Source organism: Erpetoichthys calabaricus, chromosome 3 (genome assembly GCF_900747795.2).
Source record: "Erpetoichthys calabaricus chromosome 3, fErpCal1.3, whole genome shotgun sequence".
Taxonomy (NCBI): Eukaryota; Metazoa; Chordata; class Cladistia; order Polypteriformes; family Polypteridae; genus Erpetoichthys; species Erpetoichthys calabaricus.
Window position 1 is genome coordinate 241,026,452 of NC_041396.2, and position 25,883 is coordinate 241,052,334.

The window sequence follows — 25,883 nt, forward strand, 5'->3', positions numbered from 1 at the left end:
TATGCTGTTTTCACATAAAGACTGCAGTATACTCGTGACTGCATTCTCGTACCAATGCACTTTTTCCATCACCTTTTCCTGTAAGAAGCAATGTACTCACTTCTCTCTATGCTGTGGTTTCTATTACACACCTGAAAGAGACAATATATGTGAAAACTTCATCGCACTAATGCAATATTATTTGAAAGCGTCAGATCAGGTGTGAAAATTTTATGTGAGATACGAAGAAGGCAGCTTCGCCAGCATTTATGTGTCAGAACCCTTTTGGTGGGGGGGGCGTTAGTATGCATCGACTGCGAGAATGAAAAGTGAATTAAAAAAAAAAAAAAAAAAAAGCTAACCTTTACCAGTATCATAAGTTACACCGGCTGTTACAGACTGAAATGAAATTTATGTTGTTATTCTAAAATTGTAAGAATGAGAGCAGTTCATTTCTTGAATTGGAGCCGTGCGGGATCGAACTCGCCACCATCTGATCCCCAGTCAGGAGCTGATACCATTACGCCACTTGTAGTAAAAGTGTCAATGTGGCATGCTAACGCGGCTTTTTTTTTTGTGCAGTTATATTTTTGAAGAAACGCGCACGTGTTCTCTTATTTGTACCTTTTGTGAAAGTGTTTCTTTGATATATGGACTTCAGGCTTCATACGTTATATAGTTTATGCCTACATTTTGTCATTTACTATTAGAATATGAAAAACGTTTCTGTTTTAAAAATGTGTTTGCACAAACTACTATACTGTAGAAACGGAACACACATGAAATGCGTGTATTCCAAATAACGCTCGAATTATTTCCACTGTAAAACTCCACTTCAATCCCAAATAATCAAATCAAGGCAAGGCATGAGCTAGGAGTTCATTCTAAGTCGGTGGGGGGGATGGAATAGCTGGCTGCTAGTAGCTTTTGTTTATCAGCACATTTAGATGACAAAAGACTCTGGCAGGGATGTGCAAACGGCTTTAAGACGCGATTTAAGGTGGGACGGATTTACGAGTTTTTTCGTAGGATCTGGTAATTCTAGTGTTAATCAACATTCTCTTTGACTCTGATTAAATGCAGAGACAGGGACATCCCTACAGGAGTTCCTGAGATTTTGAAGCTTAAAACAAAGTGAGCGGCTTCAGACATCAGTCAAACGAAGAATTACTAAAAATGTTCAGGTACATTTGGAGTTCTGCTATTGACATTGTGGTGTGACTATTCATCAGCAGTGATCTTCACAAATTAATTTATGGAGAATTTTGTATTTTTTATACAATTAGGAGAAATTATCACAATATTTCTTTGTTAGTCAGATTTTCGTGGACTAACACAGGACGGCGTGAAGTGAGTGTTTGTTAGGGAGATAAAAACTTATTTATAAAATGATGGCGGTGGGACTCAGGCAGGTGGAAATTGTGACTTTGTATCGAGATTATTTTAACGACACTCCAAGCCAGTGTTTCTGACCCATTGCTCATTTCACTGACTGACTTGTTCACACTATAATGTATTCCCACCTCCACCCCATTTTAACCGGCGGTACCAACAGCACTGCGCGATTATTTTTCCCATTTATATTCGCGTGAATTTGACTAATTCAATTTATACGTGTGGGTCATCAATGAACATCTAAGTAAAACTGGGTCATAAAGCCATAAAGGTTGAGAACCACTGCTTTAATGCTTCCACGGTTTTACATCTGCAGGTCCGGTTAAACTTCCGGACACACACTGAGAGCTAGGAGCGACATGTCAGCCCCTCCATTTCAGTCGAGATAATAATTGAAATTTCGAATCGTAACATTTTACATATTTTGGAATTCAAATCTGTAATAGCAGCGTTACAGCACACGGCTTTATTTTTTATTACATGACTGAAGTTAGCCGCTCATTCGAAGCTACTTACTCGACTGGCCTTGCAGAGCAGCTGCTTGCTGCTTTGACGAAAAAGTACTTTTGTAACAGTGATGTAAGCGACATTTCTGTGTTACACAGATAATTTTTATACGTGTCAAAAAAAAACGCACCGAAAGTTCTTTTTCATATAGTGCAGTTCTTACTTTACTGTTTGACCAGGATAAATACTACAATAGTAAAAATGTCAGCACTCCCCAGGATCCTGATCAGAAAGTTTTACCAGTCTAACATTGACCTGACCTTGAAATCTCAGGTCTCCGTGACCATTAAAATGAAATGCATTTTCAAGCTATCTACTCAGAGTTACACTTGAGACCTGTTTATTATCTCTGATGGGAGGTCTTAGTTGAATACAATTCATCTTTACAAAAAGAAACTTCAAAAAGCCTATATACCTGATCAACAGTATTAATTTAACAAATGTGTGTTCTGTATTTACACCTATGTGAAATAAAGTATATCCATTCCCAAAAAGTTTTTCTTTTTATATTAACAGTGTGATAGTTGAATAAGATGTGTACAGTAAAACTGCATTTTTATCCATAAATAATGTGTGGAGTTGTGAGTGATGTCTTGTAATAATGGAGCATATAAAGCCTGATTTAGGATTTTGTAATATATGATGTACTTTCTGAGGCTTGTCCAAAACTTACAAGGTTCTACAGGTTTTGCTTACTTCGTAGAATGATTCAGGCAAAAGTGTGACACATAATCAAATAATTCCGCAGTACTTAGTTTTAAAAGTTTTAATAAAATTCAAAGCTAAACAGTTCACACAAACATAAAGTTAAAAATGGTTGCAAGAAAAGGAAAGTTGTATATAACTTTATATATACATATATATATATATATATATATATATATATATATATATATATATATATATATATAGTGAAAGAACAGACTCGACACACGTAAAGAAAGGTTTGGGGCAGCCACCCGTATAATGTTCCTAGCTGCAAAGGTTTTCTTTTTCATACAACAGAGTTGTTGATCGTACTGAGTCCAAGACAGAACTGATGAAGGTTGGAAAAGATGGCAGTTTTAACCCCTTAACCGCCCTCTGCCAGATATATCCGGCATCGTTGCGTTATTGCTAACGCCTTACTGCCGGAATTATCCGGCACATTTGCCTATGGTTATATGAATCCCTGGTGTGTAGTATAACTGACAGTTTGGCGTGGGTATTATTACTAATTTGTATTTCGACAACTCTGCGGTTGTATTGGCCGCTCACGTGACGTGATTCGAAAGTGAAAGCTGTGAATATGGCGAAACGTAAACTGACTTCAAGTGAGGTTTTGCAGGCGATTTTGGACAATAATTCTGATCATGATTATAGCAGTTCTGAAGAAGATTTTAGCGACAATGATGATCAGCAACGTGCGCTGCATGATACTGTGAATGACGACGCATCGGATGAAGGCGATGAGTGGGTGTATCCCCAGCATCTCAACGGGACTGCTGCCCATTATCTGAGCCAGATAAGAAAGATCCAAACCGTGACTGCTTGTTCAAGCTACGTCCTTTGATTGACCATTATTTGATACATTTCAGCAGGTATTTCAGCAGGTAAATACTGCTTGAATAAATGTAAAGTAAAAAAATGAAAATTGTTCAGATTTCTCCTGGCATGGGGAATATTTAGGGAGTTGGCGGTTAAAGGGTTAAGTGGTCAGACAGGAAGTGATGTAGGGTAACCAGAAGTGATGTAGGGTAACCGGAAGTGACATTCTTCTAGGCGCCGGAACAGGAAGTGACGTTCTTCTAGGCGCCGGAACAGGAAGTGACGTTCTTGATTCAGATAGGTTTTTCCGCGGCTGGTCTGCAGAGACTGCAGGAGAAGATTTAGTGCACCCCGTCCCCCCCTGCCTGGCGTGGAATTACCTTTACTTGGTCCACACAACGTCCCCCTACTCGCACATGTGTGACTATATATATATATATATATATATATATATATATATATATATATAATATATGTGTGTGTGTGTGTGTATATATATATATATACAGTAAACCCTCGCTATATTGCGCTTCGCCTTTCGCGGCTTCACTCTATCGCGGATTTTATATGTAAGCATATTTAAATGTATATCGTGGATTTTTTGCTGGTTCGCAGATTTCTGCGGACAATGGGTCTTTTAATTTCTGGTACATGCTTCCTCAGTTGGTTTGCCCAGTTGATTTCATACAAGGGACGCTATTGGCAGATGGCTGAGAAGCTAGATTGCTTACTTTTCTCTCTCTCTTGCGCTAACTTTCTCTGATCCTGACGTATGGGGATTGAGCAGGGGGGCTGTTCGCACACCTAGACGATACGGACGCTCGTCTAAAAATGCTGAAAGATTATCGTCACGTTGCTATCTTTTGTGCAGCTGCTTCCTGAAACGACATGCTGCACAGTGCTTCGCATACTTAAAAGCTCGAAGGGCACGTATTGATTTTTGACTGAAAAACAAACTCTGTCTCTCTCTATCTCTCTCTCTCTCTTTCTCTCCCTGCTCCTGACGGAGGGGGTGTGAGCTGCCGCCTTCAACAGCTTTGTGCCGCGGTGCTTTGCATACTTAAAAGCCAAACAGCCCTATTGATTTGTTTGCTAGAGATTGTTTTCTCTATCTATGTTACATTCTGTGCTCCTGACACGCACTCCTTTGAAGAGGAAGATATGTTTGCATTCTTTTAATTGTGAGACAGAACTGTCATCTCTGTCTTGTCATGGAGCACAGTTTAAACTTTTGAAAAAGAGACAAATGTTTGTTTGCAGTGTTTGAATAACGTTCCTGTCTCTCTACAACCTCCTGTGTTTCTGCGCAAATCTGTGACCCAAGCATGACAATATAAAAATAATATATACAGTATGTGTGTGTATATATATATATATATATATATATAAATATATGATGGACATACAAAATGTTTCCACACTTTTTTTTATCTCCATTTAGTAAGAATTTCCAAAACAAATGACATCACTTTTCTACACAGTCACCTTTTCCCAGCATCATACTAACTTTTTAATGCTCAATTCCTCCTCCTCCCACCTTCACCATTACCAACGGAAATATAAAAGTGTGCGGAAACTTTTTGAACTTCCCTCGTATAAAGTTCATTTAAGACTCGCATATCCTGTTTTTTGTAAGCTAATGTGAGAGTCCATGCCTCTGTCAGAGAAGCTCTTTCCTAACAATCACAGAAATAGATAAGAAAGGTCTATTACATGTTAGCATATGGGTGGTGAAAGATTATACCATCCTGTAAGTAACTGTGAAATTTGTATTCAATTCAAATTAAGCAAAATTTGTGTGAATTTTAACATTAACATTAACTTTCTGAGATTGGTTCTCACATGTACATTATTCTAAAACTATGGGGGGGGGGGGGGGGGAGTAAAGCATTACAAATTAAGTATTAAAGTTTAGCTTAAATATTTTACTTAAATTTTTATAAATATGTAAAAAAATTCTGTTTCAGGTCAATGTGGTTATTATGAGTGTCCATGATAAAATACTTAAAAAGGAAAGAGGAAAAACATTGCCATTAGTTACAGTATTTCATCAGAAAGTTCTGCACAACAGCTACTTCAGGCAGCAGAAGCAAAGCTTAAGACATTTCATCATCTTTCCCATATTTCATATGTTATTCTCCATTCTGATGGATTAGAAGTGGATAGGTTCCTGGATCTGAAGAGAGTTTTACTATTCAATCATTCAAAGATGCAATTGGAAAGCCCTTCAACAGGTTAACATTTTTCATCTGTGCAGAGAAAGACTACAAAACACTCCGCAAGTAAAAAATAGTGCAATGCCAATAAAAGAGTCAAATAAATAATATTAATGACTTTATACATTTGAAATATCAGAAAAGATGATTTAATTTAACTTTGTACAAATTAAGTACAATTTATATAATTAATACATTGCTGATTAGTCATTGACTGTGAACTATTTAATTTTGAAGGTCAAGGGGATGAGACTGACAATGAAGTTATTATTCAACCAAGATGGAGCATGAATAGAGACAACTTAGAAGACACCTTGGTACTTTTTGTAATAATATTCTCTACGTGTTTACTAATCTTGTGTGTCCATCCATCCTTCCCTTCATTACATAACATGTTCATCTGTTTCAGGGTTGTGGGTAGCATTTGAAGCAAGGTGATAATGAGATGCTAAAACATAAAGCTGTACATTTTTAGTCTGTACAAATCATTAAATAGAAATAATGGAGAGCATTTTTTCTATCTGTTGTAGCCATTATGTCATAGTTCACCAAGAGAGGAATCTAAGCCTGACCAACAAAAGGTAATATAGGAATCTTGTGTTTTAACTTGTTTGTCATTGTTTGTACAGCTCTTCACAGTAATAATCTTTTTTCTTTTTCTTCTTTGGTCCCTAGCTGGCGTTTGGTCTGGACCTGGTCCTAAGCCCGTACACTGCTGTGGGTGCCAATGGTTGTCGGATTTCATTTTGCAGGCGTTTCCATGCAAGGCGATCCATGGCGGCTGTTCTAGCCTCATCGAGGCTGAGTCAACGGTTTCTGATATCGTCTTCGACCTGCTTAAGCCATGTTTTCTTTGGTGCCGTTCTTTGGATTCTCCACTGGGTGGGTCGATCGCACCAGAGGAGTTTGTGTGGTAACCGGTTGCCTTCCATTCTGCAGACGTGACCAAACCACTGTAGTCGTCGTTGTTGAATTTGCTCCTCGATTGTTGGCTGTTGATCACCCTGGCGACGGATTTCCTCATTTCGTATTCGGTCTCGGAGTGAAATTCGTAGGATTTGTCGCAGGCATCGCATTTGGAAGACCTCGAGTTTGTTGAGGTCTTGCTTGAGCAGTGTCCACGTCTCGGATCCATAGAGGAGAATTGGCAAAATCAGAGTTTTGAAGAGTCGAATTTTGGTCTTGTTGGAGATGTTGGTTTGCTTCCACAGGCACCACTTTAGGGAAGCAAATGCCACGGTTGCTTGACCAATTCGACTGTGGACCTCTACTGTGGACGCCACTTTCTTCTCCTGGACCAGCGACCCAAGGTATTTGAATTTTTGGACCTGCTTGATCTGCACACCATCGAGTTGCACATTTGTCTGCGATCCGTCTGTTGTCAGCACTTTCGTCTTGTCTATGTTTATTTTCAATCCATATGGCTGGGCAATGTTGGCGATGTTGCAGAGGACGTCCGTGGCCTCCGCGTCGTCACTGGCCAGGATGCCACTATCGTCTGCGAACATGAGATCAGTCAGGAAGCCATCCTCACCATACTGGATTCCTTGTCTGCCTTCGAAGACCTTTCTCATGATGGCATCGACTACGATGTTAAATAGCAGTGGAGAAACAACATCTCCCTGGCGGACTCCAGTTCGGATGGTAAACTCATCGGATAATTCATTACGGATGCGTACTTGGCTGGAGGACCCAGCGTAGCTTTCCTGGAGGAGTTTGATGACTTTCTGAGGCACAAGTTCGGTCTCCAGTGCTTTCCACAGTGCTGGCCAGTGGACACAGTCAAAGGCAGATCGAAAGTCAATGAAGACAATGACTGCTCTTTTCCCGCATCGGATTCTTTCCTCCATCAGTTGACGGAGGGTGAAGATCTGGTCACTGCAGCCACGGTTTGGCCTGAATCCGGCTTGCTCCTCCCGACTGGTCTGTTCGCGGTGCCGCTGCAGCCTTAATTGTATGATCTTCATGAAGACCTTTCCGACAATGGAGAGCAAGCTGATGCCTCGATAGTTCTTGCAGTCTCGATTGTCGCCTTTTTTGTGAATTGGCACGATGGTGGCCTTCTTTCATGATTGTGGTATTAATTCAGTACGCCAGATGGTTCGGATGAGCAGGAGCAATCGGTGGAGTAATGGGTCCCCACCAGCCTTGATCGCTTCGGCCGTGACTTGGTCCTGTCCTGGTGCCCTGCCATTTTTCAGTGTTTGAACGGCAGTCCGGACCTCTTCCATAGTTGGCTCAGCATCAGACATTTGGACCTCTGGCGGGTCGATGCTTGGTGGTTCCAAAGGTGCGCCTTGTGGTGGGGTGTGATTGTGGAGCTCCTCAAAGAATTGTTTCCATCGTTGAAGGCGCTCTGTTGGTGATCGAACGAAGGTTCCATCGGCATTTTGGATGTTATCATTTGTTGACTTGGCCTTTCCACTCAGTCATCGAAGAGTTCGGTAGAGCGTGTGGTACTCGTGTTTGGAGGCTGCCTGTTCCAGGTCGGCCGCCACTTGGTTCCAGTAGGCCTCTCGCTCTTTTTTCATCTGGCGACGGATTTCTCTGTTGAGCTGCCGATATCGTTCAAAATTGGACAGTTTGACTAGCTTTCGTTCGTTTACCATATCCAAGCATTCATCAGATATCCATGGCTGTGTTCGATGGCGAGTTTGTGGACACATTTCCTTGGCGCAGTCCATAATGGTGTTCGAAATTTGTCGTTCTTCGACGTTGACATCCACTGATTGTGCCAATGCTGCAAAGCGATTGAATAGCTGGAGTTGGAATTTGGCCTTTCGGACAGGGTCTAGGAGACTTTTCCACTCCAGCTTAATTGGAGGACGTGATTTGCATTTGGCCCGTTGCAGTCGAAGTTTGAGCTTGGCCCGTACAAGGTAATGGTCCGATCCACAGTCTGGACCGCGCATCGCCCGGACGTCCTTGAGCGACGATCGAAACCGGGAGTTGACCAAAATGTAGTCCAAAACTGCAGAATCCTTGCCAGCTGGGTTTCGCCATGTGAGTTGGTGTTTCAGAGGATGCTGGAAGTGGCTGTTTCCCACAAGGAGGTCGTTGGCACTGGCGATGGATAGAAGATGCAATCCATTGTCATTAATATGCCCATGTCCAAATTGACCCATCGAGTTTTCCCATCCCGTTCGATCTGTGCCGATGTGCGCATTAAAATCACCAGCCAGGAGGATCACATCAGTCTGTGGGAGGGAATCCAGCATTTGTTGTAGTTGATTGTAGAAATCATCTTTGACTGGATCCTGACAGTTCTCTGTTGGAGCGTAGACAGAGATAATGTGGGTTTTGATAGTGCCTTTAATGGTGAGGACTGCTAGGCGGTCGGATATTGGTTGGAATGCGATCACACTCCTGGCCGCGTGAATGGTAACCATAAATCCGACACCTGCCTCTCTTTTGTCTCCACCTGAGTAGAAAAGTTTCATTTGATCGTCAATAGCCGGTGGTTGGACAACCATCATCCCTGATCCTGTGATTCTTAATTCCGATATCGCTGCGATGGTAATTTTGCAGGTTGTCAATTCCTTTGCGATGATTTCTTTTTGTCCGACGTGGTGACCAGTTCGGACGTTCCATGCGCCGATGCGAAGTTCTATTTTCGGCGTGCAGAGTTTGGGTCTTTGGCCAGTAGCCCACTTCACACCAGTACCCTGGCTCCTCGACACTGGCGCATCGGCTGCCCCGGATGCGGTAGCATGAATCGCAATACTTGAGTTTCGATTATCCATTGGTTTCGTGCCTAGTTTCCCTGGTTTCCCGGTTCTGGCCACCTCGGCAGGGCGACCACCTTCCTCCTTTTGCAGCCGGGCTTAGGACCATCCTTGGCGGAGTCACAGTAATAATAATAATAATAATAATAATAATATCAATTTTGTATTTTTATATAGCATTTAACATAAACATTTAATAAAAACAACTGGATGATGCAACAGCAGCTATTTTTACACCAGCATGCTCACCACACATTAGCTGTTAGGTTGGTGAAAGGGTGAAAGAGATAGTTAGAGATGGGAGATAATTAGGGGAGCAGAATGGCCAGGCTGTGGTGGACAATTTAACCAGAACATCAGGGAACATCCTGTTCTTTTTTGAAAGATGCCCAGAGATCTTGACTGAGCACAGAGTTGGGACTTCGGTTTTATGTCTCATCCAAAGGACAATGCCATTTTTACAGTACAGTGTCCCTGTCATTGCACTGGAGAATTGGGATCCACACACAGACCACAGGGTAAGCGCCCCATGCTGGCCTCACTAACAACTCTTCCAGCAGCAACTCCAACTTTTTGCTGATGGTCTCCCATCCAAGTACTGTCAGGGCCTGAACATGCTGAGCTTCCAGTGGATGACCTGTTCTGAAGTACAAATGGTATGGCCTTTGCTCATCCTTGAAAAAGGTCCCAATGACACTGTCATACATTCAGTTAATAAATCCCCCAAACTACATATTTTGTAATTTTTTTTTAAATTGCAGTAGACAATGGTAAGGTGTAAAACAATTTGAGTAAATGTTTTAAACTTATGTTTCTTGAAGCTTGACTGTATTTGTACCTCAGATTTCAGTAGTAGTAAATGTGTTACCAAAATATAGCAAAAACACTGAATTTTGCAAATAAATGTGGCTATGTTCTAAGAATCAAATATTAATTTTTCCTCTTTAGATTTCAGTCCCAATTAGTGAAAAGCAATTAGACAAATGCACCACAGAAACATCCACAAGTTCATCATCCCTGACTGGGTCACAGTGCTACAGGTTAGACCATAAAAAATTAAACTTTCATACTTTTGTGTTTCATTATTGATTTTTCTCCCTGTTAACTGAAATATTTGTAATGCATAATTATTACCATAACACAGCAACTACGTAGACTTTTATTCACCCATTGTCATTGAGGACAAGGAAAACTCCTCTGAAGAAGAGTCTGAAAACATAGTAAGGTAGGAGACAAATTATTTTCTGTTTCTTTTTTCCAGTGATACTTTATAAATGCCATAAGCCATCACCCTTTCTTGTTTCATGAAACTGTCGTATGACGTATGTGTAAATCAGCTGTCACAGGTTTTCATTTGGGTATGGCAATTTGACACCACAATGAAAATTCTTTCTTGTTGGATATCCATCCATCCATCCATTATCCAACCTGCTAGATCCTAACTACAGGGTCACGGGGGTCTGCTGGAGCCAGTCCCAGCAAACACAGGGCGCAAGGCAGGAAACAAACCCCGGGCAGGGCGCCAGCCCACCGCAGGGCGCACACACACACACTCACATACCAAGCACACACTAGGGACAATTTAGGAACACCAATGCATCTAACCTGCATGTCTTTGGACTGTGGGAGGAAACCACACAGACATGGGGAGAACATGCAAACGCCACGTAGGGAGGACACGGGAAGCAAACCCAGGTCTCCTTACTGTGAGGCAGCAGCGCTACCCACTGCACCACCGTGCCGCCATCTTGTTGGATAGTATCTTTCAATATTAATCACAAGTGGATGTCCACACGTGCATGATTGTTCTAGGCTAATGAATGTATTAGTAAATGCAACCCATAATTGTACTTTTTTTTTATTAAAGTATTAAAGATCCATCAGTTGATGTGAAAGCAATTTTGTCTGATCTGGCCATGCAAATACTACCTAATAAAGTTTCAAAATTCAATATAAACAGAGGAGATCTTTGGGAAGGAGCCCTGCGTGGATTTAAGAGACAGTCCTATGATCCGACTTACACAATGCTGGTGAAATTTACAGATGATTACGGTGTAAATGAAGATGGAATTGATGCCGGTGGCCCAAAAAAGGGAATTTCTACAGTTGTTGATGTGTCACATAAAATGACACAGTTTACTTGAAGGGAAAGAGAATGAGAAATATTTGCGATGTGTCAGTACAGGCAGGTACAATTTAATTACTGGGTAACCCTTACTAATGAAGCATGATACTCCAAATATAAACTGCTGTACTCAGTTTGAGGATTTGTCACAGTCATTTATAGTAGTTTTAAAAATGTAATTAATCATTTGTCATTTGCTTGTGGCAATTCAGTTACTGTTTAAAATGTATTCAGTGAGTTCAATCTATTTTTGAAACTTTTGTAAAACACAGTTTTCTTTCAAATGTAGGACTAATTTAATATAGATTCTCTGTACACCTACAGTACTTCCATACATTACTTGCAATAACCATTTACTGAGGAAAAAGTGTAACATACTAACTTACTCCCTCTCTCTTCACTTGATTCCCAAACTACTCTGAATTGGCCCTTTTCAATCCAGAGAAGCAGTAGGCCTCGTAGTCAAGTGTTAGACTTTCATTCAATACCCATAACTCCTACTCAAAGGTCAATGATGGAGATGTAAACTGGTAAGATGACCAGTTAGAAGCTTTCACAAAGATCTAACTTCCTTTTTACAACACCATCATTTGTAACAATGATTTCTAAATCATGCAGTCACCTCACCTTACATATGAACCAGAGCCCAGGATGTCTAAACGTTTCCACCTGGGTCATGCATTTCCCTCATCTGCAGAGAGCAAGCCACTCCTTTCTGGAAAATGAACCACAGCCTCAGATTAGAAGTTTCTATTTCTTAATTCTTATTATGTATGTTATGCCAAAAAAGAGAAGGGCACATTCTGAGAAACAGAGTTCCAAAAGGACCAGGATATAAAATTAAAATAATCTAAATCTTAAACGAGTTGAGGTTAAAGCCAGGAAAGCAACTAATCAAATTACTAAAGCCCAATACACAATCCAGAAGCCTAGTCAGTAAATCAGCAAAGGTTCTGAGTCTTATATAACAACAAAAAAAAACTTTTTACATGCACACATTTTCATTTGACTATGCAGAAACTTGTACACTCACTGATCAGTACTACTGCAAACTTGTGATGGTGGTAGTATGACAGTGAAAATGATAATACAGCCACAATCACATGGTACATTTAAAAATGGCAGATTGTGTGTCTAAAAATATACAAAGTGACAGCATTTTGACATCACAAAGTAACAAAAAAGGCAATATCAAAACAAAAATAAAAATACAGAACAATAGCATAAATGGATGCTACACCAATATGCTAGAATTCAACAATGTAACAGTAAGACATAAACCACTGTAGCGTGTGCTAGAGATCAAAGTCAAGAAGACAACACGATCTTCAAATAGCGCAGATGCAATACTCAGGTCCTCAAATTCAAAACTGTGCAATCCCATCCATAAAACTTGCAAGCAAGAGGTGAGTCAAGACCTTTTAAAACAACTTGGTGACCCTCACCTTGATGTGATGGAACATACCCCTGAAACCTTGAGGACACTTTCACCCACTGCAGGAACGAGATATGGAGGTGGTGTTTGCTGGTGAGTGCCTCTAGATAGTAAGGGATGACAGATAGGGCTTAGGTGCAATGGAAGTTGCCTGACAAGCAAGTGTGAGACAAATGTAGACATAAATAATGTAAGTAATTCTATTGACTTTCAAAAGCCCCAATTTCTAGGTCTTCCATTAACAAATATCCCAGTTATGCCTGGCATTCTGGTCTTAACAGCACTGCAAATGATAGAATGATATGCAATAACAAGGGCGATGGAGGGGAGCATTACATTTTTCTCTTGACCCTTTCTAGAAAGTGTCATGCCTGTTGTTCCAGACTCCTATGAACTTGTATTTACCTTATGTATACCTCATATTAAAACGACCAATCTTGGTTATGAAAATACTTCTTCATCACCTTATTGTTCCAACCTCATAAATTCTTTTAAGTCAGTCCTGATGAGGCAAAGACAGGATGAAGGAATTCTGTATTGTAGTAGTGAAATTGTACAGTGAAATTCTTACTTGCACGTCCACACAACATGCAACAAGTTGCCACTCTCTGGTGCTATGATAAACAAGAATGTTACATAACTTCAACATTTTACAGAAAATACACAAATCAGCTAACCCCTTGTATATACAGTAGAGGGTGAGTAGACAATGGAAGGATGCAGGAATATACCACACAAGAAAAATCTATGGACACCTGCTCTTTTATTATATATTAATTGGGTTTTCTTTGAGCGTGTGTGTATTTAATTTCAAAGGTACTGTACTTACAAAACAGAATGTAAAACCATTTTGTCTACTTTTAGGACTTGCCAAGGATGAGTATTACATCATTGGAAGAATAATTGCTGTGTTACTTGTCCATGGTGGCCCTGCTCCACACTTTTTCTCCAGACATTTTGTAGAATACATCTGTGGTAAAACAGATGTTTCACCATCTATTCAAGATGTCACAGATCCAGACATTCAGAATGTGCTTCAGGAGGTAAGAGTTTTAATTTAATTTGATTAATAAATTGTCATTATATCAGTAATGGGAATTTTGTAAAACTATTGTTTACAAATGGAGTTTTATGGAGTGTACTTTTTAAAAACAGATAGTGTCATCCACATCTTTTTCAATCCTGAGAGACATCATGGTAAAACACAGCACAGTGCTCCTTTTGGCTGGATGTCTTCATAGCATAAAAGACATCGGAGAGAGAGAAAGTGTTGTGCATGATTTTTTAAAATGGTACCTCTTTTCAAGAAATGCTGCATGCATTGAAAGGTACATAAAGCATAAAATTAAGCAAATATGCTGAGCAGTTTTTTGATTCTCTAAAATGGGCAGATACATTTACTGTATATTGTATGAAACATGACAGTGACAACTATTTTTTTAATAGATTCAAAGATGGATTGTCAACCCTCGATGTGCTTCAGAAAATTATAGAAAGTCCATCAGCGTTTGAACCTTATTTGTGCTTCAGTACTCAAAGTCTCAGCTCTGAGCTGGTTGAAAGCATCTTCAGAGTTGAATTTAGTGTGGCGGGTAGCAACAAGAGACGTAAAGAAGAAGGATAGCATTTTACTGGGCAGATTATCTGCTAGATATTGAAGGTGCCAAACAGTGATTTTCTATTCTTATACAAAGGCATAGAAAGATATGTTTATTTGTTACATATTAAAGTCATCTAATTTTAATAACTCAAATTGTGCAGATTTTAATTTGAAGGAATTCATGCACCATAGATTACAGAGCAAACAAATTCATAAATAAACTTTTCTTAGATATTTTCAAAAAAATTATATCTATTATTGTAGTACTTGATGGTTTCAGAAGTAACTACTATCATAATTGGCAATAAAATTGTGTAAGAAGTAGTAAATATATTGTCAACATCAGAACTAGCATATTGTTCAGTGTACTGTTCAGTCATAATTAGGCATGTTTTTGTTCTCTGTTTAAAGAAATACTTAAATCAAAAGTGATTTTAAAAAGCTGCTTTTTACTCAGTGTTATTTGTAGTTATCACAGAAAAGAATTTCAATCTCATGTTTCTATGGAGAAAAAAGGTAAGAAAATTGCTGCTAAAACAGCAAACAATATCAAAACATAAAAACTCAAATTATTTGTGAAATTATCATTTTTGGTTAGAATATTTCTTTAGCCTACCTTGATGTTACATCATTAAAAGATATTTCTGTTGTGTTCCCTTTGTCCTCCTAAGGTAACATCTCTTCTACAGATCCAGCTTTAGAAGATATTGTCATGTTTGCAATAGAAGATGATTCCACCACTGGGATTTGAGCCAAGGCCAACAATAAAATTCCTGCATGATAATTCCCTGTTTCCAACTGCCAACACTTGCAGCAATACATTATGCATGCCACTACATTCATCATATGACAGTTTCAAATTTCATATTAGCTTTGGAATTTTGAATTTTTTAGGCTTTGGGCTTTATTGATCAACAATTTGTTTATTTTTAAATGCAAAATGCTGTTTAATTGAAAGGCAATTTATTGATGTTGGCTGACTGTTTTATTAATAAGGTTGACAATATAAATGAAATATTTTGCACATACAAAGTATACATTGTTCAAAGCTATTGTTACTGCTGGTGGTTTACAGATTGAAGTTCTTCAGTCAAAATTTCTGTACTTTATGGCAAGCCAAATTAACATTTAGAGATATCTCAAAATTAATTACAGATATCTAAAAATGCATCTATTTTAAGAAATCTAAAAAGAATTTTATGATATTTCAAATAGATTTCAAGATATCTTGAAATGATGTGCTGTACATTTTGAAATATGTGAAATGCATTTTAAGATATTTTAAATGCAATTCGAGATATCTCAAAATCACTTCCTGTAAAATTTCCTATTCTTTCAATGGGACTTCCTGTCTATTTTAAGATATCTTAAAATGTGCAGGAAGTTATGTTGAGATATCTGAAAATACATTTTAAGATATCTTATAATAGACAAGAAGTTCCATTGAAAGAATAGGCAGTTTTACAGGAAATGATTTTGAGTTATCTTGAAATGCATTTAAAATATCTTAAAATGCACAAAAGGTCAATTTAAGATATCTGAAAATTCATTTGAGACATCTTGAAATGCAGACACAATTATTTTGAGATATTTGAAAATGTATTTGAGATATCTTGAAATGCATTTGAGATATCTCAAAATGTATTGCAGATACCTTAAAATATGAAGGAAATTATTTTAAGATATCTTAAAGCAAGTTTCAGATATCTTAAAAAGTAAATTACATTTTAAGATATCTGAAATTCATTTTAAGATATCTCTAAATGTTAATTTGGATTGCCATAGTATTTTTTGCACAAGTTAACAAAACTGATCTAAGTGTTTTTTAACTTATACATGTTTTGCTTTTTTTGAAAGCTTGCATCTGCTGTACTGCTGTTATCAAACATTTGTCTTTTCCTTCAGTTTAAAGAATAAATCAAGGGCATCTTCCCAGACTTGTGGTGTTTGAAGGTTATATTGTTCTTTCACATATGTGAGGTAATCTTGTATATCTTCATCTCCACAAAGACCAACAGTTTCACATTGGTCCCTCAGGTCCTGAGGCTGCTGCTGTGCAATGTGAAAACCACAATCCCTTGACCAAAACCTATAATATAGGGATATAAACATTCAATGGCAAAATTAAATCTTTGCTTAAAAATATGATATATACTTAAACTGATACTAAAAAAAAATAAATTAGGGCCAGTACCTTAATTTGCTCAGTGGACAAGAAAGCCTGAAAGTTGCTAAATATCCCTATACTATATATGGAAATGATCAGAACATGTTTGGTAAATGTTGATAAATGACACAATAACTACAAATGTTGCCAACTCTCTTGTTAAAAAAACAAAGTTTGAATGTGCATAGTCTGTATAAAAAACAGCATAAATTATTATGCCATAAAACCAAAAAGGTGTGTATTTCTTTAAAACAGAATATATAGATACAATTTAAAGAACCACAATAAGGCAGGAACAATCCATGTACATGGCGTCAGTCCATCACAGGGAAGCAAATCTTTTCCTACAAACACAGAATCGAGGTTCGTCAGTAAGGGGTTTAATCAAATCTGTGTGTCGTTAAGCAGACTAATCAGACTTAATATGAAACCCCTCACATTGCAAAGTGCCAGTATCAAATGAACTCTCACATTATTTAAGTAACCGTTTAAGACTTAATAAACCTAAAATGTTTATATTCCACTATTTTACTGACCTTCTTTGATCGAGGGCTATGCTATAGAGTACTGTGAAAGGCTGCATCGTTTGATCCACTTTAGAGACACAGAAAACAGACAGGCGTGAGTAGATGCTTGTAGCGGTTTATTATTGCAGCCGCAAAAAAAGCTCCAGTTTTCATTTTCATTCTCTTCCGTTCTCCCGCATCCCTCAATCAGCTAACCACAGCAGAAAGCACCAAAGTAACGTTAAATCAAGCGGCATCCCTGATGGACATTCAAACAGTAAACTTGCAAATGTGTAATCACTACATGATTCTATAAGCTATTTGGCTGTCAGTGCATTGCAAGTTCTGGTAACTGAACGGCTTACTGAGGAAGGTCTCATTCCTAGTGAATTTCATAATACTGTAAAACGAACAGGCTGATTCTCACACTCATTCACGCGTGTCACTCATTTCGAGAAAGCCAGTGAGAGTCTAGAAATGTTATTCTCACGAGTGTAACTGCCTTCTCACCGATAAAAGGTATTCGAGAAACCATTCCAAGTACACCCTTGTGTTCAGTGCTTGAGAAACCTAAAACCACTCACATGGAATCTAAAGGTGATGGTTTTAACAACTGTGTTGCACTGTTATCAAAACAGTCGATTTTGTCTTGCGTCCTTTTAAGGCAAAACCATATCGTATCGGTTAAGACTCTTATAAAGATACAAGCGTGTTTTCTGATTTTAGCTATGATGGGCAACAGCTTGGGTTATGGCTTTACTTATATTGTACTATAAACAGCACAACTTTTGAAAGTGACGACTGCTGTGAATAAATATGATCGTCAAGGCTGGGAAAGGCACAAATAACAACTGTACCTGTTGCCAGCCAATCAAACGCAACACTCGTGCGCACATATAGGATGGATTTGGAGCAAAATCTCCATAAACTGTAACGTGGAAGTGATGATCATCACTACGCCACTTACACAACCTTACATAAAAGATAATTCAAAAGGGACAATTTGTTGGGAATTCCTGGGGGGTACATAGACATTATGGAAGGTCTGATTCTATGTTGGTTCCATGGTTGCTTGCATTCCTCTAGGTCTTTCTGCAGGATATCAGTGAAACAGAAGCGTAGCAAACATTTGTGTTCATGACTGCCGTTGAAATGGACCAAGTCTTTCAGATCTTCGAAAAGGTCCATCCAGAACTGTGAACTAACAGAAAGCATATGTTATAAACATACGAAACAAAATGTTAATAAAATACTCGTAAATGTTTAAATTATATCAAGTGCAGCGCGTTAATTAAAATAAAGATAATGCACTTACCGTTGTTTTCTGTACTGTGCCCACCAGGATTCAATTCTTTGATTGGATTTAGATGTCCCATAAATATAACTTGCTTCTCCTGAAAAACGGTCACTGTGATGCGACCTCAGAGCACATTGCATTGCTGCCATTATTCCATTTTCTGTTCCACAACCTGTTCTCAATTGCATCGGAACAACTCGAAGGTCATAAATGAGCTTCATATAGTTAGATGCCACTACTGCTGGATTATTATTAGTTGGGCCACATGTCAACCATAATATTTTTCTTGAGAATCCATCAATGCCCCCGCTAACAGCAAAACCGTATGGTTTTAACTTATCACTGCCATCGACGTGCCAAACATAATTAGGCCCCAAAGAATGATAACTTCTTTGGAAAAACCTTCGGATCCTCCTTGCTCGAGTTCCAGAGGGATTCATTTCTGACATAAGCTTCATTACGTCACTTCTTCTAGCTTGCAACTGATACATCCATCCATCCATCCATTGTCTCCCGCTTATCCGAGGTCGGGTTGCGGGGGCAGCAGCTTGAGCAGAGATGCCCAGACTTCCCTCTCCCCGGCCACTTCTTCTAGCTCTTCTGGGAGAATCCCAAGGCGTTCCCAGGCCAGTCGAGAGACATAGTCCCTCCAGCGTGTCCTGGGTCTTCCCCGGGGCCTCCTCCCGGTTGGACGTGCCCGGAACACCTCACCAGGGAGGCGTCCAGGAGGCATCCTGATCAGATGCCCGAGCCACCTCATCTGACTCCTCTCGATGCGGAGGAGCAGCGGCTCTACTCTGAGCCCCTCCCGGATGACTGAGCTTCTCACCCTATCTTTAAGGGAAAGCCCAGACACCCTGCGGAGGAAACTCATTTCAGCCGCTTGTATTCGCGATCTCGTTCTTTCGGTCACTACCCATAGTTCATGACCATAGGTGAGGGTAGGAACATAGATCGACTGGTAAATTGAGAGCTGAGCCGCAAGGCTCAGCTCCTTTTTCACCACGACAGACCGATGCAGCGCCCGCATTACTGCGGATGCCGCACCGATCCGCCTGTCGATCTCACGCTCCATTCTTCCCTCACTCGTGAACAAGATCCCGAGATACTTGAACTCCTCCACTTGAGGCAGGATCTCGCTACCAACCCTGAGAGGGCACTCCACCCTTTTCCGGCTGAGGATCATGGTCTCGGATTTGGAGGTGCTGATTCTCATCCCAGCCGTATCACACTCAGCTGCGAACCGATCCAGAGAGAGCTGAAGATCACGGCCTGATGAAGCAAACAGGACAACATCATCTGCAAAAAGCAGTGACCCAATCCTGAGCCCACCAAACCGGACCCCCTCAACGCCCTGGCTGCGCCTAGAAATTCTGTCCATAAAAGTTATGAACAGAATCGGTGACAAAGGGCAGCCCTGGCGGAGTCCAACTCTCACTGGAAACGGGTTCGACTTACTGCCGGCAATGCGGACCAAGCTCTGGCACCGATCGTACAGGGACCGAACAGCCCTTATCAGGGGGGCCGGTACCCCATACTCTCGGAGTACCCCCCACAGGATTCCCCGAGGGACACGGTCGAATGCCTTTTCCAAGTCCACAAAACACATGTAGACTGGTTGGGCAAACTCCCATGCACCCTCCAGGACCCTGCTAAGGGTATAGAGCTGGTCCACTGTTCCGCGACCAGGACGAAAACCACACTGTTCCTCCTGAATCCAAGGCTCGACTATCCGACGGACCCTCCTCTCCAGGACCCCTGAATAGACTTTTCCAGGGAGGCTGAGGAGTGTGATCCCTCTGTAGTTGGAACACACCCTCCGATCCCCCTTCTTAAAGAGGGGGATCACCACCCCGGTCTGCCAATCCAGAGGCACTGTCCCTGATGTCCATGCGATGTTGCAGAGGCGTGTCAACCAAGACAGTCCTACAACATCCAGAGCCTTGAGGAACTCCGGGCGTATCTCATCCACCCCTGGGGCCCTGCCACCAAGGAGTTTTTTGACCACCTCGGTGACCTCAGTCCCAGAGATGGGGGAGCCCACCTCTGAGTCCCCAGGCTCTGCTTCCTCATTGGAAGGCATGTTAATGGGATTGAGGAGGTCTTCAAAGTACTCCCCCCACCGACCCACAACGTCCCGAGTTGAGGTCAGCAGTGCACCATCCCCACCATATACAGTGTTGACACTGCACTGCTTCCCCTTCCTGAGACGCCGGATGGTGGTCCAGAATCTCCTCGAAGCCGTCCGAAAGTCGTTCTCCATGGCCTCCCCAAACTCCTCCCACGCCCGAGTTTTTGCCTCAGCAACCACCAAAGCCGCATTCCGCTTGGCCTGCCGGTACCTATCAGCTGCCTCCAGGGTCCCACAGGACAAAAGGGTCCTGTAGGACTCCTTCTTCAGCTTGACGGCATCCTTCACCGCCGGTGTCCACCAACGGGTTCGGGGATTGCCGCCACGACAGGCACCAACCACCTTACGGCCACAGCTCCGGTCAGCCGCCTCAACAATAGAGGCACGGAACATGGCCCATTCGGACTCAATGTCCCCCACCTCCCTCGGGACATGGTCGAAGTTCTGCCGGAGGTGGGAGTTGAAGCTACTTCTGACAGGGGGCTCTGCCAGACGTTCCCAGCAGACCCTCACAACACGTTTGGGCCTACCAGGCCTGACCGGCATCCTCCCCCACCATCGAAGCCAACTCACCACCAGGTGGTGATCAGTTGACAGCTCCGCCCCTCTCTTCACCCGAGTGTCCAAGACATGTGGCCGCAAGTCCGACGACACGACCACAAAGTCGATCATCGAACTGAGGCCTAGGGTGTCCTGGTGCCAAGTGCACATATGAACACCCCTATGCTTGAACATGGTGTTCGTTATGGACAATCCGTGACGAGCACAGAAGTCCAATAACAAAACACCGCTCGGGTTCAGATCGGGGGGGCCATTCCTCCCAATCACGCCCTTCCAGGTCTCACTGTCATTGCCCACGTGAGCATTGAAGTCTCCCAGCAGAACGAGGGAGTCCCCAGAAGGTATGCCCTCTAGCACCCCCTCCAAGGACTCCAAAAAGGGTGGGTACTCCGAACTGCTGTTCGGTGCATACGCACAAACAACAGTTAGGACCCATCCCCCCACCCGAAGGCGAAGGGAGGCTACCCTCTCGTCCACCGGGGTAAACCCCAATGTACAGGCTCCAAGTCGGGGGGCAATAAGTATACCCACACCCGCTCGGCGCCTCTCACCGGGGGCAACTCCAGAGTGGTACAGAGTCCAGCCCCTCTCAAGGAGATTGGTTCCAGAGTCCAAGCTGTGCGTCGAGGTGAGTCCGACTATATCTAGCTGGAACCTCTCAACTTCGCGCACTAGCTCAGGCTCCTTCCCCTTCAGAGAGGTGACATTCCACGTCCCAAGAGCCAGCTTCTGTAGCCGAGGATCGGACCGCCAAGGTCCCCGCCTTCGGCCACCACCCAACTCACACTGCACCCGACCTCCTTGGCCCCTCCCATAGGTGGTGAGCCCATGGGAAGGGGGACCCACGTTGCCTCTTCGGGCTGTGCCCGGCCGAGCCCCATGGGTGCAGGCCCGGCCACCAGGCGCTCGCCATCGAGCCCCACCTCCAGGCCTGGCTCCAGAGTGGGGCCCCGGTGACCCGCGTCCGGGCAAGGGAAAACGGCGTCCAAAGTTTTCATTCATCATAGAAGGTTTGAACCGCTCTTTGTCTCATCCCTCACCTAGGACCAGTTTGCCTTGGGTGGCCCTATCAGGGGCATAAAGCCCCGGACAACAGAGCTCCTAGGATCATTGGGACACGCAAACCCCTCCACCACGATAAGGTGGCGGTTAAAGGAGGGGGCAACTGATACATTTGTTTTAAAATCTGAAATATTGTCCGATAACCAAACAGCTGTCCAGGTCCACGTAGTTCCCTTTGAATCGTGGAACGGACTACCTGTAAAGAAGTGAAATTGCCTTGCTTCGAAAGACCAAGCAGTCTTAATTTTGTTTTCAGAGTCCGGAGACTTATGCTGAATCCATGATGCGTCTTGAGGACATCTAAAATCACATCGTACTTGTGATCTTTTCGAAAATATTCATTTATTACATCAGACACGTCTGTGGTATTCACAACACCTATTAAAAAACAGTATATTATTTAGTGTGGATGGATATTTAGAGCACAGTAACCCATAAAAAATTAAACGACATTATATAATAATCATATATTATTAATCATTTTAAAGTTTCAAAGTTACAAATTTACAAAGTTTCCTGTTTTTCATTTATTTCTGATAACTCGCTTACCTCTTCAACGTTAGAAGTACTTCAAAAAGTGATTGAATGGGCCCTGAAATGGACTGGCGTCTCGTCCAAAACTTTTGGACTTTTGCCTAGTGCTGTCGGGACATACTCAGGCTCCCTATGTCACTGAATTTGAATAAGCGCGATATATTATTTTATTTCTGCCACTTTAGACAATATGCCCAATGGTTATTAACTTATGCATATATCACTACCATTTACTTGCAGTCAGTTTAAGTTTATTATATAGTATGCCATTAAAAACATAACATACACTGCATCCGGAAAGTATTCACAGCGCATCACTTTTTCCACATTTTGTTATGTTACAGCCTTATTCCAAAATGGATTAAATTCATTTTTTTCCTCAGAATTCTACACACAACACCCCATAATGACAACGTGAAAAAAGTTTACTTGAGGTTTTTGAAAATTTATTAAAATTAAAAAAACTGAGAAATCACATGTACATAAGTATTCACAGCCTTTGCTCAATACTTTGTCGATGCACCTTTGGCAGCAATTACAGCCTCAAGTCTTTTTGAATATGATGCCACAAGCTTGGCACACATATCCTTGGCCAGTTTCGCCCATTCCTCTTTGCAGCACCTCTCAAGCTCCATCAGGTTGGATGGGAAGCGTCGGTGCACAGCCATTTTAAGATCTCTCCAGAGATGTTCTATCGGATTCAAGTCTGCGCTCTGGCTGGGCCACTCAAGGACATTCACAGAGTTGTCCTGAAGCCACTCCTTTGATATCTTGGCTGTGTGCTTAGGGTCGTTGTCCTGCTGAAAGATGAACCGTCGCCCCAGTCTGAGGTCAAGAGCGCTCTGGAGCAGGTTTTCATCCAGGATGTCTCTGTACATTGCTGCAGTCATCTTTCCCTTTATCCTGACTAGTCTCCCAGTCCCTGCCGCTGAAAAACATCCCCACAGCATGATGCTGCCACCACCATGCTTCACTGTAGGGATGGTATTGGCCTGGTGATGAGCGGTGCCTGGTTTCCTCCAAACGTGACGCCTGGCACTCACACCAAAGAATTCAATCTTTGTCTCATCAGACCAGAGAATTTTCTTTCTCATGGTCTGAGAGTTCTTCAGGTGCCTTTTGGCAAACTCCATGCGGGCTGCCATGTGCCTTTTACTAAGGAGTGGCTTCCGTCTGGCCACTCTACCATACAGGCCTGATTGGTGGATTGCTGCAGAGATGGTTGTCTTTCTGGAAGGTTCTCCTCTCTCCACAGAGGACCTCTGAAAGAGTGACCATCGGGTTCTTGGTCACCTCCCTGACTAAGGCCCTTCTCGTCTGATCGCTCAGTTTAGATGGCCGGCCAGATCTAGGAAGAGTCCTGGTGGTGTTGAACTTCTTCCACTTACGGATGATGGAGGCCACTGTGCTCATTGGGACCTTCAAAGCAGCAGAAATTTTTCTGTAACCTTCCCCAGATTTGTGCCTCGAGACAATCCTGTCTCGGAGGTCTACAGACAATTCCTTTGACTTCATGCTTGGTTTGTGCTCTGATATGAACTGTCAACTGTGGGACTTTATATAGACAGGTGTGTGCCTTTCCAAATCATGTCCAATCAACTGAATTTACCACAGGTGGACTCCAAATAAGCTGCAGAAACATCTCAAGGATGATCAGGGGAAACAGGATGCACCTGAGCTCAATTTTGAGCTTCATGGCAAAGGCTGTGAATACTTATGTACATGTGCTTTCTCAATTTTTTTATTTTTAATAAATTTGCAAAGATCTCAAGTAAATTTTTTTCATGTTGTCATTATGGAGTGTTGTGTGTAGAATTCTGAGGAAAAAAAATGAATTTAATCCATTTTGGAATAAGGCTGTAACATACCAAAATGTGGAAAAAGTGATGCGCTGTAAATACTTTCCGGATGCACTGTACCTGAATCATTTTCTAAAACGCTTGTCAATACACTTAGAGAGCGGCTGCAGTTATGGCAATATGCTGTTCTTAACCGAAGATTTGTGCCACAAAAAGGACAAAACATGTTTATTTTAAACAATGTTGGAACAAACTGAAAACACCTTAAAACTATGCAATACCAACGCAAGGCTTGCTTTATAACCAACCGCTGAAACTATACTAAAAAACGAGACTGATATGACTGATATGACAAATCTTCAAAAATACCACCAGTGCAGGTCTTCTTCTTTTTCCCCTATCTGGTAAATTAAAAATGATGTCATTTCCGTTTTGAGAATCCACTTCCGATATCTTTCTAATTTGTTCTATGTGTTTCATGTTAATTTGTTTTATGTGTTTTTTTATTAATTTGTTGTGCGTGTTTTTGTTAATTTGTTTTATGTGTTTTTTGTTAATTTGTTCTATGTGTTTCATGTTAATTTGTTTTATGTGTTTTTTTATTAATTTGTTGTGTGTGTTTTATATTAATTTGTTGTATGTGTTTTTTATTAATTTGTTGTACGGCACGGTGGCGCAGTGGGTAGCGCTGCTGCCTCGCAGTTGGGAGATCTGGGGACCTGGGTTCGATTCCCGGGTCCTACCTGCGTGGAGTTTGCATGTTCTCCCCGTGTCTGCGTGGGTTTCCTCCGGGGGCACTGGTTTCCTCCCACATTCCGAAGACATGCAGGTTAGGTGGATTGGCGATTCTAAATTGGCCCTAGTGTGTGCTTGGTGTGTGGGTGTGTTTGTGTGTGTCCTGCGGTGGGTTGGCACCCTGCCCAGGATTGTTTCCTGCCCTGTGTTGGCTGGGATTGACTCCAGCAGACCCCCGTGACCCTGTGTTCGGATTCAGCGGGTTGGAAAATGGATGTATGTGTTTTTTGTTAATGTTTATTGTGTGTGTTTTTTTCACGATTTGCCCCTCAGGGCCACCGTAATTTAAAGCTCTACAGCCTCAAGAACTTAAAGATCATGGGAGAAGTGGCAATGGTTGACAGTGAGGCCAGTAGATCTCAAAGAAACTCACAGAAGATGAATCTACCTTTCATTGTGAAGAAATGGGCTTGTTCTGGAAGAAGATGCCAAATCATACCTCTATCCTAAACAGTAGGTTACATGATTAAGCCAGGCCTAGTCTACAGAGCAAACAATCCCCAAGCTCTTAAGAACCAAAGC

At 41.7% G+C, this 25,883-nt stretch overlaps 1 protein-coding gene across 1 annotated transcript in view; it reads left to right on the forward strand.

Annotated features, from left to right (window-relative positions):
• Positions 1 to 11,493, forward strand: part of LOC114647572 (uncharacterized) — a 29,385-nt gene extending 17,892 nt beyond the window's left edge. The window contains exons 2-6 of the mRNA XM_051924761.1: positions 5,862 to 5,941; positions 6,155 to 6,205; positions 10,298 to 10,389; positions 10,494 to 10,574; positions 11,217 to 11,493. Coding sequence (XP_051780721.1) covers positions 5,862 to 5,941; positions 6,155 to 6,205; positions 10,298 to 10,389; positions 10,494 to 10,574; positions 11,217 to 11,493 — 581 coding nt within the window. The remainder of the gene's footprint in view (positions 1 to 5,861; positions 5,942 to 6,154; positions 6,206 to 10,297; positions 10,390 to 10,493; positions 10,575 to 11,216) is intronic.
• The last annotated feature ends 14,390 nt before the right edge of the window (positions 11,494 to 25,883 follow it).